The following is a 13,624-nucleotide window of genomic DNA, read 5'->3' as shown; positions in this document are numbered from 1 at the left end:
GGGTGGAAAATGATGAGCTGATATGTTAGAAAGCCAAATATAAAAATAACTGGAGCAGCACTGAAACGCGAGCGAGGCCGTCGCAGTCGTGCTGCGGCGCGGGAAGGCCAGGCAGCTCCGGGGGGGGTCAGGAGCCAGGGTGATGGCCGGGATCTGTCCCCCATGGGCTGGCAGCTGCAGAAGAGGTCAGGAAGGCTCTTCTCCGAAGGGAGCAGATATTTTTCTGTTGGTAATAGGAGGCTCTGGCAGCTGGCAGAAGCTCACGTTGGTCTTCTGGTTGCTTGTGGGAAAAGGAGGGGGCTGCAGGTCCAGCCCCCATGGCCACGTGGCTGCCACCGGTGGGATGGAGATAGCCATCGTGCCCTCAGCCGTCCCTGGGCAACAGCCCAACCGCTGCTCAGCAAATTACAAAGTGCTCCTCCGCTGGAGGAAAATTACCTTGCTTTCAATTCAAAGAACAGATAATGGGCTATTTTCCTCCCAAAATACTGGAAAAAAGGTGCGCTCACACCGAACGCGTGGGTTGTTATTCCCATCTTATAATGGGGATGGAGCTACGAGGCTGCTGTCTTCTCCTCCGAGTAGCTCTGAAACAGGGGAATAAACAGCCTGTTAGACTCTAACAACTAAATCCTGTTCTGATTATAATGGAGTTATACATTACTTGATAGCAAATCATTCCCAAGAAGAAAAAACAGAAAATTACCAGCAAATTAATATCTTCTAAGTTACCTTCTAGCCTGTCCTTTGCATTAGGGTGCAGGAAAAACTGATGAATTTGTCTCACCTAATTTGATGGGTATTGGAGGTTTTTAAATTTGCCAGCAGCCATCCAGAGAAACAGCAAATGAAAGAATCCAGTGATTATTTTAAATCCGATCAGAAACACAACTTGCATTGAAAACAAAGCAAAGTGGATTTGAGGTCAAATTTAAATAAAAGTGAAAATAGAAAAATATCCAATTAAAAAGCCTAATGAAAGGAGAAAATATAATGACAACAAGAGATGTAAAATAGGCCTGATAGTACATGTCCCATATTTATACTTGTCAAAGATACTGCTGATAGCAACTTCAAAGATACTTGTTTCTTTGGCTGTATCTATAATGCCCTATAGCGGGGTTGAAAAGCGCGATGTTCCCCAGAATAATTCGGGCGCTGTTTGATACTATTTATTGGCAAACCCTGATCTTGCCAAAATACCCCCATGTTGCTGCCGGCGCTCAGGGTCCCTCTGATGAGACTGTGCCAGGACAATAAGCTGCTTTGGAGAGTCACATCATCCTTGCGAGGTGTTCCACCAGCTCTCCTCGCAGGTAGCCTGGCCCCGCCGCAGAGCCTGGCCAAAACATCCTTTTCTCACGCGGCCCGAGGTGGTCCCGTCCGGCGTCTTCTCCCGAGCCATCCCCCCTTTCCTTTTTGCTTGCCGAGGGGATGTTGGGATGTGCGCGGAGACGGGAGCTGCCCCCTCCGGCTCCTCTCTGCCGGCTTTGCGCACAGGGAGGAGGTGTGAGATGCGCGGCAGCGCAGCTACGGTTGTGTTTTATGTTTGTTTCTCTCTTTTGCCCCTCTGGAACTTGGGTCCTAAAAATAGCGCAAGTTTGAACTGGCAGATGTTTCATTTGTCCTTTACGAGAGGACCAAAATTAGCCTCTCATTTGGCACCTAAATAAAGCAGCTTAACTGCCTTTATGCGAACTTTGCAATTACTGTCTATTGAAGTTGCAACATTTTGTTGTGTTTGATGGGGAAGGGTATTATGTAAGCAATACCAGCACCTAAAAAGCCACCAGACCTTGAAAGAGAGAGGACGAACAAGAATGAGCCCAACTGTTTTGGTTTGGTGGGTTGGGTTGGTTTTTTCCACTTTTTCTGATCTGAGGCAGGTGGGTTTTTTCTAATGAAGGTTTCGGGGGGGGGGGGGGGGGGAAGGCAAAAGTAACTTGGAAATGCTCGGAGAGCTGTCTGTTGTAAAGGTAAAAAAAAAAAAAATCTAATAAAAGGACAGCAACGGTTTCTCTAATTTTCAGAGAAAAATCTGCACAGAATGCCTGAAGCTGGGTTAGCAGTGGGACTCCCCAGGGGCAACAGAAAGATGTTATAATCAATTACCACATCATAACACTGATGTATGATAATTACTGAGTGTTCCTCCTGAGATAGTGCAGCATTTGGCTGGGATGCGGCTCTTTCATGGTCCACTGCCTGATTAATATGCAAATAATAGGCTGATTGCATGATGAATGCAGAAAATGAGTTCGCTGATAACGTGAGCACCGAAGCGGGAAGATGATAAATTACTTTTACTGACTGTCCTACATTAAGTACCCTTTCTCAACAATTTTATCACAAATTAAGTAAAGCAGTATGGAGAGATTATGAGGATGTGTAAAATAATGTACCTTAATAGCTTTTATAATATTGTTGCGTACAATGTAAATGTCATTTTGTTTCAGTACTTTAGCCAGTACTCCTCCCGAAGAGGAGTGCATTTAGTATAGCAATGTTCAGGGTCACTCTTCTTCGACTGCTTTCTTCTAAGACGAAGAACAGCCCACTGTGCTGCGGATGTTAGCTAGGACTTCTCTGTTGGGGAAGGAAGGCAGTCATCAGCCTCGGACCCATCCTGTATGTGTCTTGGCCATAGCAACTGAATGTCTACATTGTTTCGTGGGGGAGATATGTTTAAATGCAGTGCACAGTGCCCATACGCATTCTGCTTCATACTCTTGTCTGGAGCAGAGAAGAGGTTAAAATCTCGAAGGAGGATATAGAAACACCTTCACACTGAGGCTTATGGCAGAGGAGGACAACGAACAGTCATAAACGTGGTAACACGTTAAAGTTAGTCTCTAATCACAAGGTCAGCAAGTCAACAAAGACACCATAAACTGCAGCAGAACCTCTAAAAGCTCTAACTCTGTTTTCCAAAAGGTATTGTGCACACATTTATTTTCATTATACTAAAAATATAACTATGTGGGGTTGTGGCACCTTGATTGATTGCTTTTATGACATATTTGTTTTAATATTCAGAAAAACCTTAATGAAGTTTCTGCACACGAGCTGTTTTAATAATAAGGTTATTGAAAATATTTTCCAGCAGTTATTTCTAAATATTGACTTCTGACTAAGTTACGGAAGCACAGAAAAATCTGAATATTAAATAAAGATTAGCAGAGTAGAGCAATGTCTTTTAAAGCAGCCATGATTTTGCCATTAATCACCTAATTTAAAATCTGATTTCTTTTTAGAAAGGGTTTTTTAATTGTTTAAAGGTGATATGTAAAAACAAAAAAAATATCATTCAGCTCTCTTCCATGCAAAGACCCTATTTCTGGCTCAAGAAGCTATGCCTGAGCAGGTAGGCATTTGAGGAGATTCTCCCTACGTGCTTGCTGTGTTGTTTACCTCTTCCATAGACATCCGCTTTTGGCCAGGGAGACTGGGAAAGGATTTGGGGCTGTTGGCCTGACCTGCACATTGCTCTGATGTTTCAAAGTGTGTCTCTACATCCAGCTAAAAGAATTCTCAAATTCCTTTTTTTTTCCCCTTCATGCATTGTAAAATAGCGCTTAAAATCACGGCTGTATAGAGACTTCATGCTTCCCTGTAGGCCATTTCCGAAGTGTCCCTTAATGCTTCTTATTTGAGAGTTTTATCAGGTGGTGTGGTTGCGTCAGGGGTTGCTGCATCTGGTCCAAAGTCTGATAGATCTCAGTGCAACTTTTCATTTTAATTGATTAACTCCAGTTGTATCTTTCTGCACAAGATTCTGGGCATCCTGGCTGTTCAGACTGCCCATCATAGTGACCCGTACTCCCCATCCCAGCCTATCCCCGCTGCAGCGGACAGCCAAGTACCAGAGCCCTCCTAACTCAGTAGAAGTTTGATGGTTTGAGTTTATGCAGCCTTACAGTTGTCCAGCTCTCTGCGACGTTGCTTAGCCGTTCCTCCTGTATGAGTACTTGGGTTTGCGTCCCTGCGCAGCATGGTGTGTGTAGGGCGCAGAACAGAACTTTTCAGCTACTGAGGCATTTTGCATCAGTGGGGCACAAAACACCTCTTGGAGAGCGATAAGGCACTCGCTGATGCAAGGTGTGGGCTCGAGGGGCGTGTGTAAAGGGCTGTGAGCGTTCACCAGCCAGGGCAGTCAGGGGTGCCTTCCTGCAGCGGCCAGAGAAAGAGGGGTGAGACCCAGGTGATGGCACTTGGCATACTCCATGTGGCAAAGGCTTTGGAAGAGGCGGGTGCAGGGAGGAAAATCTGACCCGATCAAAGCTTGTGAGCTGAGCAGGACGGTCCCTTGCCCTGGTTCCTCGCTGCACGCTATCCAGAGTGAGCAGGCATAGATCACACAGAAGCTAGACATGCCTCTGCTTGGTTGTAAAGTTGGTTGGATGGCCCTGGGCGCAGGGTGTTCTTCAGTTGTCATTCCGCAAGCAACATTTAACTCACAAGGCTGCACTAGGACTTTCCTCATTATGCTAACACTGCGGCTGGCATAAAAAAAACATCCTTTTGCTAATGGGCTTGCACTACAGATGAGATCAGGAAAGAGATCCAGACTCCTGTTCTTAATCCCTTCCACCCGTACTGTGTTGCAGGTGTGTGGCGGCGGGCGGCTGTTTTTCAAATCTGGTTCACAGATCTGGTTCCCCTAAGCACTTGGGACAGCACAGTTATGGTTCAGTGTCAGGCAAAAATGGAGGTGAAGGATGGAGCCAGGACAGGAATACCTTAAACTGATATTGATGCCAATTCTTGGCTATGAGAAGTTGCAGTCTTGACATAGGTTTGAGCACAGTAGTGGGATTTCCAAGACTGTCTGAGGCATTTGTGGTTGCGCATTCATTGGAAGGAGAATTGGTTGCCTAACTTCTCTGAGTTCTTTTAAATGTCCAGCTGTAAATCTCTCTTCATGAGTCTTCCGCCAGCTCCCATCTTACTTGCTCTTTTCTGAACTTCATCTGATTTCTCCAACTCCTGGTTTCTAGAATGGCTGAAAACATACTTTTTAAATACAAATGCAAAGCTAACATAATTATTGAAAATGCAATATAAAATTGCAGCAAAATGTTGTAATCCTTTAACAATACTCAGAAGCAGTTTTTTTCAAGTACTTCTAGCATTTACCTTCATCATTCAGATAGTTTTATGTGCTCCTGTGATTTAACATATACTCATAGGCAGAATGGGGACTTTTATTTTTAGCATTGCCCCAGTAATTTCAGAGTTAACCAAAGCTGGTTTCCTCCCCTTTCAGTGCAGACATGCATACATCTGCACGCTTTCCTAAAGGGGTTTTCTTTTGATCCCTCCCCCCATCCACATCAAATTTCCCTCTGAGCCAAGACCCAAAATAACATTTTCCCCAAAGTTATAACATTTATGAAACAAACAAACAAACAAAATCTCCACGGTCATAGTGGAAATCTATAATTGTAACTATAGCAAGCGCTTGCAACTGTAATTGCACGTACCTACATACTTTACATCATTATATATGCACACTGTAGGGAGGTTTGTATACTCCCTACATATAACTGTGGGAGTTTTATAACTGTAGGGAGGACCATATTTTCATAAGCCACATTAATTTGCAAATTGTGAATAGGCAAGGTTCACTCACTTAAAGTGAATCCACCAAAACCACTACCTGTGAGAAAGCATTCAGCTTTCATGGGTATTTTCTTTTAATTAGTCAGAAGAGGGATGTATTGCAGTGCTGTTCCACAAATGCTGATCAGATTTATTACATAGTTCATACTTGCACTCCAGCACCATTAGCGAGGAGAGTTGTTATGGTGCTTTAGAAGATCCTGCAAAGACAGCCATTGCTAAAGGTAAAATTAGATAGGAGGTCAGAAAACAAAAATCTCTCCCTGAAATTTTCAGACCCTGGGACACAGAGTAACATGGTTGTCCTGAGGATGTTGCCGTTGATCAGCTGCGTGATCAGGTCCTGATTCTCAGGACAACATACCCTGGGTTTTGGTCTACAAATTGGATAGAATGGACAGCCTAATCATCAGGGGAAAACAGAAACTAATCCAGTCCCAGTATGAGACACTTTGATCTCAGGCAACCTGCCAGGTCTGTTGCTGTCCATTAACTCATCTGCACGAGGAGGTAAATGCAGGCCCTGAAGTAGCAAATGCTCTTTTAAGAGGTTGCCGAGAAATCTCCTGTCCACATTTGTCTGCTTTCATCTTCCCTACTAATTTGCCGTAAAGGGAATGAGCAGGGCACGGGATGCTTCGTTGCCTCCCCGCTCCGCTCTGTGTAGGACGTGGCAATTCTCGCTGTTCCTCGATAAGGAACTTTGAATTTGACTAGTTTGGCATAGACCTGAAGCCTGAGCTTTGGTCATTACGGAAAGTGGTGCATCAAACCAAGCGCCAGTTAAATCATGTTTGGGTTCTTGTCGGAATGTCACAGAGTACCCTGTCATTTTGTTTTAGCAACTTGTCCTTCCAAATGCGCAGTTCGCCTTATGGCATGCCAGCAGTAAAAATGTCACTTACAATAATTACTTTTTGGTGAAAATGCTTGCTGACTTCCTACCTTCAAGCTGTTTTTTACACAGTGGGGAGATAATAAGAAATGACTTTATCCTGACTGCTCAAATGAACACTAAATGGAATTTAGGTTATTATTACTGCAGATAGAGGACTGTGTATTGAAATTTAAATAGTGGATCAGATAAACTACAGAGATTTCTCTCTGAAAATTATAGTGAATCTGCTTTTTCAATCCACGTTGCTTTGAAACTTAAGGCAGCTGTTGTCTGCCTGCTGTCTTTAGAACATAATATTTCTCATAATCCTTTTAGAGGCCCCTGAATACCTTCTGTGTTTTGCGTGGTCTTCCCCACCTTCTCCATGTTCTGTACCTTGTTCCCCATGAGTCCTTTTGCAGCTTATTAGCTAAGCTTGTGTTAGCAACAAAGGTTGGGCAGTTTATTCTCTGAGCTGCAAAAGTACAGAGTGCTCTTTATAGGCAGGCAGGTATGCTGGGAGGAGAGGCTCGGTGCGGTGAGCTTGTGTTTTATGGTTGCAAATTCAGATGTTCTTGTTCAAGTCTTTGCTCTGAACTTTTGATTTACAAGTGGGCATAAAGTCAGTTTGCTGCCGTGGCTCTAGGAGTTGAGGCAGGGTCTGAGGAAAAGTGGCAAACCTGCAGCTCTCAAAATGTGTGCAAGAAATTTCACTGGAGGAATCTGCCCGTGCTGGCAGACAGCAGTGTGATGCCTCTGGGACTGATGAAACCGTATCCGTGTCTCAACACTGCTCCGTCATCTAGATACCTCTGTTGAGGGGGATGCATCCAGGACTGGTGTCAGGTCATGTAGACATCTGTGATTTTCTGGGGAGGTAGTAGCAGGCATCACCTGCAAGTCTTTGCGTCTGAGGTGTCCTGAGCTTCAGAAGGAGCTGAAGCATGTGGTGGATCTGAGCTATACTGCTGCTTTTGTGTGGAGGGCCATGTTAGATTACTTCCTGTGGTTGGAAGAGTTCCTGTACATCACAAAAATGGTCCTTCTTGGCCAGTGCCCTGCAGTTTTGCAGAATATAATTAAATGTCTCTGCTGAGTTCATGCAGCTGAGCGGGTGATGCTCAGGAGTGCTGCAGGAGGGGAGCACAGTGCAGCCTATGGTTCGTTACACCCTATAGGGATTTTGTCACATTACAATGGCAGAACATGATCAGACCTCGTAGAGGAATGTGTCAGGCTGATACTGTCTTGGGGAAAATGTTTTCAGGTCGTTTGTAAGCCACCAGTGGGATAATCAATAGTCCAAAATGTTCTACAGCCAGTGTTCAAGCAATTCAGGACCAGGATCCAGTACTGGGGACCTGACCCCAGCATAGGGGTGGGAAATCTTGTAGTTGGAAAAGAGTAAGAAAATCTAATGTTAAGTTCAGGAAAAGCACCGTAACCAATGAACTGAGACTGGAACTCTGTTTCAGACTGCCTCACATTTTCCAAAACACTGTCATGATAGAAGCTATGGGGAAGGTGTAGAGGATGGATGGGACCAAAGCATCATTTGGCTTCATCCATCGTGCTAGGGAATGCAAGACCACAAAAGATTTCCTGTGTTCATATAATTAAGGCAAGGTCAATTTGTAGTGGTTCTCAACCAGTTTTGTAAAATGCTCAGACAGACCCTAGTCCTATACGCTAAATTGTTTGCAAAGTTTGTTTAGTTTCTTAACTGATAACTGCTAAGGGGTGGGAGGGGAATGGGCAAGCTGTGATGACAGTTTGGGGTTTTGTTGCAGTAAGATGGTCATTCAAGCAGCAATTTTATATTGGGAAAATAGTATTTAAAAAGAAAACAAAAGGTATTTGTATAATGTTGACTTTGTTTCCATTTGTTTATATATCTTCATTTTAGATTATGCATCCCTCTCTAGTATTGTAGTAGGAAAAAACAAAACTGAAGAATTTCCTGACTTAAAAATAAGGACCATGTGTTCTGCCAGGAGTGATGTGTTCCCAAGTACGGCTCTCTGGCGTTCGCAAACTCCATCAGATGTATTTGTCTTTATGAAGACATATTTGCCTTCAAAGACTTGAACGCTCACCTTCACTGTATGGTCATCACACTCTCTTAGCTGTTTTCATCAACTGTGAAATAGCCAGTGTTGGTGTTTCAGTTGTCTTCGTGTTTAGCTATGAATGGAGGCCGATTGCACTTGCTAAATATTTCAGATTGCTGGCCCATTTATGCAGACATCACTTCCTAGTACGCGATTTGCATTTGATTATTATTTTTGATGCTGCGTATTTGAATGTGCTTTTAAAAATTGGTTGGAAGTGCCTAACTTCCCTATACCGCAGGCATATATTTTGAATTAATAATGTAAAAAGTGCATGGTAGAGCCTTTGCCCTTTCATGACTCAGTTATACGTGCAGCTTTAGAAGATTCGGATCACTTAAATGCATTTATGGCGTATTTGAATCTTTAATGACGTTTGTCAACATCAACCTGTAATTGTGCAAAAGTTACACCGGTTTCCCGATAATTTAAAATTGTCATGTTGAACTGTGTCTTCGTCACGTGCTTGGGACCTAATGGACGCCCTCTTTCCGCCAAGTTAGTTTGGGGAGACCCTGTTTCTCCCATCCTCTATAAAGCGCAGGGCATGGCTGATGTCTTTGCCTACCTGAGACTTAAAAATATCCCGGGTTCTGCAATGACCTCGTCACTGGTGATGCTCTTGATCTCTCCAGCTTCTTACTTCTAGCACCTTATTTTTGAAGCTTTTGGGCTTTTGCTTCAGGTTTTAAACTGGATACAGTCTGTTGGAAAGGAAAATGCAACACCCCTTTGGTATAGCAAAGTTTATCTGGAATTTATTAAAGTAACTTCATCAATGAATGGTGGCCATGGGGTTTGCAGGTTGTACAGCCTACCATAATGCAGTTTTGCACTCACATTGACAAAATGATCTTTTCCTCACAAAATACAAACGTGAAACATTCGGTGAACATTACTCACTCACAAGAAACTGGATCGCTTTTAAGTTAGTGCTGTTCTTCAGTGCAGTCTGGGGTTAAAAAAGCAGAACACATTTTAAAGAAATAAGCTTTCAATGTGTTATTTTCATTGGAAATGTTCAATTGCTACTTTTGAAATCTTAATATGTATTTTTCAGATGTCCTGAATTTGTTTCTTTGTCCTGTGAGGAACTTGAGAGAAATGAATACAGACAAATCATTTCATAAAACATGCGAAATGGCTGTGGATTGACAGTTAAATCTGTAATAGTGAATACATTCAATTTTCCCCTTTGTTCTGTCAGCAGTCACTTGTACTCTAACTGTCTATTTAATTTTTTAAGTAGATTAACGGGAAATGTTTGCATTATTTGATTATTGAATTGACTTTTCCAAATAATGGATCTTTTCCTTAAATATTTATGTGATCTTTAAAATGTTTTTCCATAAGGGAAAAATGCTAAAAATGAATGGGGAGTATATTTCGAGTTATTTGTAGTATATGCGCATAATGCCTCATCTGAAATCACGACACACTTGCCTTTCGTTTGGGGGGGGGGGGGGGGGAGCAGTTTGTCATCTGTACTGCCTGCCAAAATTAGATTCAGATAATCCTACCTTTTTGAGTAAATAAGCAGCAGATTGGTCTTAAAAATGAAATTCAAGTAAGCCCTTGATATGTGATATAAAAAATAAATAAGCTAATATGTGAGCAACATAGAGCATTTCAGTGATAGATGATAATATAGATTACCTTTGTTGTTTACATAATTAGGCTGGGCAGGGAAAGGAGAGGGAGAAAGAAGCATTAGGAAATGCTTTTGTTTAGTCCTGTGTGGTTGGGGTTTTTTTATTTTGGATTTTTTCTGCACTCTGTGTGCGCACGTGGTTTGCAGTGCATGGGTGAGGAATTGTATAGGAAATTTGCAGCTGCTCTAGTTATTCAGTAAGATTTGTATAAGCTGGCACAAGGGACAAAATTAGAGGGAACTTGAACGAGTGCCGTGCAGTTTATTAGCTAGGCAGCCATAATTTTGACCTTGCTGTGGGTTAAAGGACACAGACCTGAGAAGAAATCTGTTTATCATGTAGGGAATTCATGCCATCCCTGACAGTGTACAGTGAACAAGATGGATGATCTGCCAAATTGGTCCCTCGCATGGGTGAATCAGGGCAAATTTACAGTACAATTCCTTTGCTGCTCCTGATACAAAAATAACATTTGCTGGGTTTTATATTCAGTTGTATGATGACCGAGGGTGAACGGAGAAAAGAAATAAGATTTGTAGGATCCCTATTGCCTTAAAGATTTATATGCACCTTGCTTTTCTTTTATGTCTGCCTCTTTTGCATCTTTCATAAAACACTAAGGAAAAAGTCCGATTGCTTGGTTTGAGAGAGCAACTTTATGTAAGTGCGTCAGGGAACGTCTCTTAAATGCAGCATCGTGAAAGCTTCTGTTACCTTGAACAACACAATTACACTGTGCACCCTGCTTCATTGGAACCCTACTTTTACTTAGGTAGTATTTTCCTTTAGTATTTGGGATATGTTTCCCTGCTACACGAGCTGCATATTCTGTAATGATTTGACAGTATTCTGGATAACAAACAAACTTGAAAAATAGTGAAATTTGCTATTAGCCATTGCCGTGGTAGCGACAGGACCTGACGTTGCAGAGGGAACCACTCATAGTAGAGATGCAGTGGTCAGGAAAACAATTCTGTTAGAGGGACTAAGTTTTTGATGTAGTCTGGCCTCATCCTTGTACGATTGAGAGTGTTGTGAGCTTCCTCCAGAGATGTTGAGGCGAATCCACTGATGTATGAATTTGAGATACATACAGTTAACCGTGTCAAGTAATGAGATGTGAGACAGCAAGGAGGAGGAAGCAGTCCCACAAAAATGGGAAGGAATTGTGAACGGAGAAATCAAATGTGCTCTTTATCTTTTGAAGGGAATTGTTCTTCTAAACCACATTGTCTACATGTTGTTGCTTTAAAAAATGTTTAGACTGTCTGGAGTTTCTGCATAAGCTCAGTTGGTACATTCCATTAGAGATAAATGTGAATTTAGTAGAGGAAAACAACATTTTATACAGAACTTATTGTTGCTGGCAAATTAACAGATTCAGAAAGCTTTCTTTTAAACAAAGTGTCACAATAGTAGATCTGGGTGTCTCCTGATCCACTAGCTATCTTTACGCTGGATTCTCAAACACATTAATTAATACCACATAATTACAAACTGTATTTTAATCTTGTTAAGTTATTTCTGGGCAAAGAGAAGTGCAAAAATGTGATGCGAGTGATAAGAAACAATATGAAATCAATAACACTCTCAAGATATAAAGTTGTATCAGTTATAGAAAATCCCTCACTGACACTACAAAATAGTGGCTAAGTGAGTTTTTTACAAGTCACAAAAGGAGGCTTAAAGCAATCTATAATGGTAGATTTAAGGGCATCCTTATACGAAAATGTTGTGGAAAGCAAAACTATGAGATTTCCTGACCAAGGAAATTTCTTGCAACCTTACAGACTATTGCACGTCATTTTTTCCTGATTTTTATTTGTATTTGTACCTCTTGTCTGTATAAGAAAGCAGAGATGACTAAAGATAAAATTAGAAAATAATTCTGTTTTTAAAAAGAGGCTTTTTAGTAACCAAGTCATAACAAGTAGCATTTTGCATACTTAGGCATTTCTTTAAGTAGGTAGAATATAAATGAGAAGGAAAGTTAAATATCCTGCAATCAAAACATTACAATTATGCTAAAGTGGGGACTTTTTTCTTTTTTTAATTACAGAAAGCACTCCAAAGACTTCTGCCAGTTGCAGTCCTGCTCCTGAATCTCCTATGAGTTCCAGTGAATCAGTGAAAAGCCTGACTGAATTGGTACAGCAACCCTGTCCCACTATAGAGACAAGTAAGGATGGCAAATCCCAAGAATCTAGTGAGCCACCTGCTTCTGAATCCCAATCTACAACACCTTTGCCACTGTCGGGCCACTCGGCACTCAGCATTCAAGAACTGGTTGCTATGTCCCCTGAGCTGGATACGTATGGCATTACGAAAAGGGTCAAAGAAGTGCTAACGGACAACAATCTTGGTAAATCACTTTATTCTCATTTCTTGGCTGAAGTAAAATAAAAGTGTTCATGCTTTTATTTTTAAGCTATATTTCAGTAGACATTTACAAGAATACTTGGGTTTGATTCTGGCCTAAGCTTTAATCTGTTAAAAAAGATTTTTTTTTTTTTTAAACCAGTAGAAAAATCCTTTCAGATTGTCACACTCTACTTAAAATGTCACCATACCCTTGCTGCTCTTAAGCTCTGCTCCTGGCTCACCAGCCAGATACTGTTCCCACCTCCCTAAGTACAGTCCAGCAGGCTGTCAAGACGACCAAAACCCCAAAGCCAGTGAGATCTCTCCTTGCGAAATGCTGTTTTCCCCATGCTCATAGGTTCAAGGCCCCAGCATTTTAGGCCTGGGTGGAGTAGAGGAGTCCGGCATGATTGGAGAGGGAGGTGCATCACAAGCAAAAGCATAGCGTACCTGTAGAGCTAGGAGGGTAAATTCAGACTCAGTTGCGGTTTAGATGAATCTGTAGATAAGTGTATGGGGCGATTTGGTTATTTTGCTTAGAGATGCGCAAAGTTAAGGCTGCTTTTGCTTATAGATGAGTTTTTGGGTGTCAAATTAGGTATAATGTTGACATGGCTATATATTTGGAATAGTCAAAGGGAATAACCTGATCTGAGTATGGGAAATCCATGCTTAATACTGCCACTATGCCTCTAAGCCACTAGTTCTTCATATGTGTTTAACACTTGCTTCCCTCACAAGGCATTGGGAAACCTTTAAGAGTCCTTTGAAGTCTCTAGTGGGAAGGCAGTAAGGCTGCCCCAGCGTTACCTGCACGTGCTTCTGGGGCTTAGCATGGGATTCATCTCACCTGCATTTAGATGTTCAAAATAGATGTCTGAGATGGTTGGGATGAATCACTCTCTAGAATTACCAGTTTCTCTCCATTCACTACAGATGGGACCAAAAAGATAAGTTTAGATTTAGACTGCTGATGATACTTAAGTGAGAAGAATTCCATC

The 13,624-nt window shown here is 42.0% G+C and overlaps 1 protein-coding gene across 11 annotated transcripts in view; it reads left to right on the top strand.

The window, feature by feature from the left end:
* CUX1 (cut like homeobox 1) overlaps nt 1-13,624 on the top strand; it is a 287,680-nt gene that overhangs the window by 222,160 nt on the left and 51,896 nt on the right. For 10 of the 11 annotated variants that reach the window (XM_075518102.1, XM_075518101.1, XM_075518104.1 and 7 more), the window contains one exon: nt 12,322-12,624. The exons of the other annotated variant lie outside the window; for it this stretch is intronic. In XM_075518102.1, coding sequence (XP_075374217.1) covers nt 12,322-12,624 — 303 coding nt within the window. The remainder of the gene's footprint in view (nt 1-12,321; nt 12,625-13,624) is intronic. 11 annotated transcript variants of the gene reach the window in all.

This window comes from Mycteria americana, chromosome 15, assembly GCF_035582795.1.
Source record: "Mycteria americana isolate JAX WOST 10 ecotype Jacksonville Zoo and Gardens chromosome 15, USCA_MyAme_1.0, whole genome shotgun sequence".
Classification (NCBI taxonomy): Eukaryota; Metazoa; Chordata; class Aves; order Ciconiiformes; family Ciconiidae; genus Mycteria; species Mycteria americana.
Note: the sequence above shows the minus strand (reverse complement) of the source record. Positions and strands in the feature narration are given on the sequence as shown.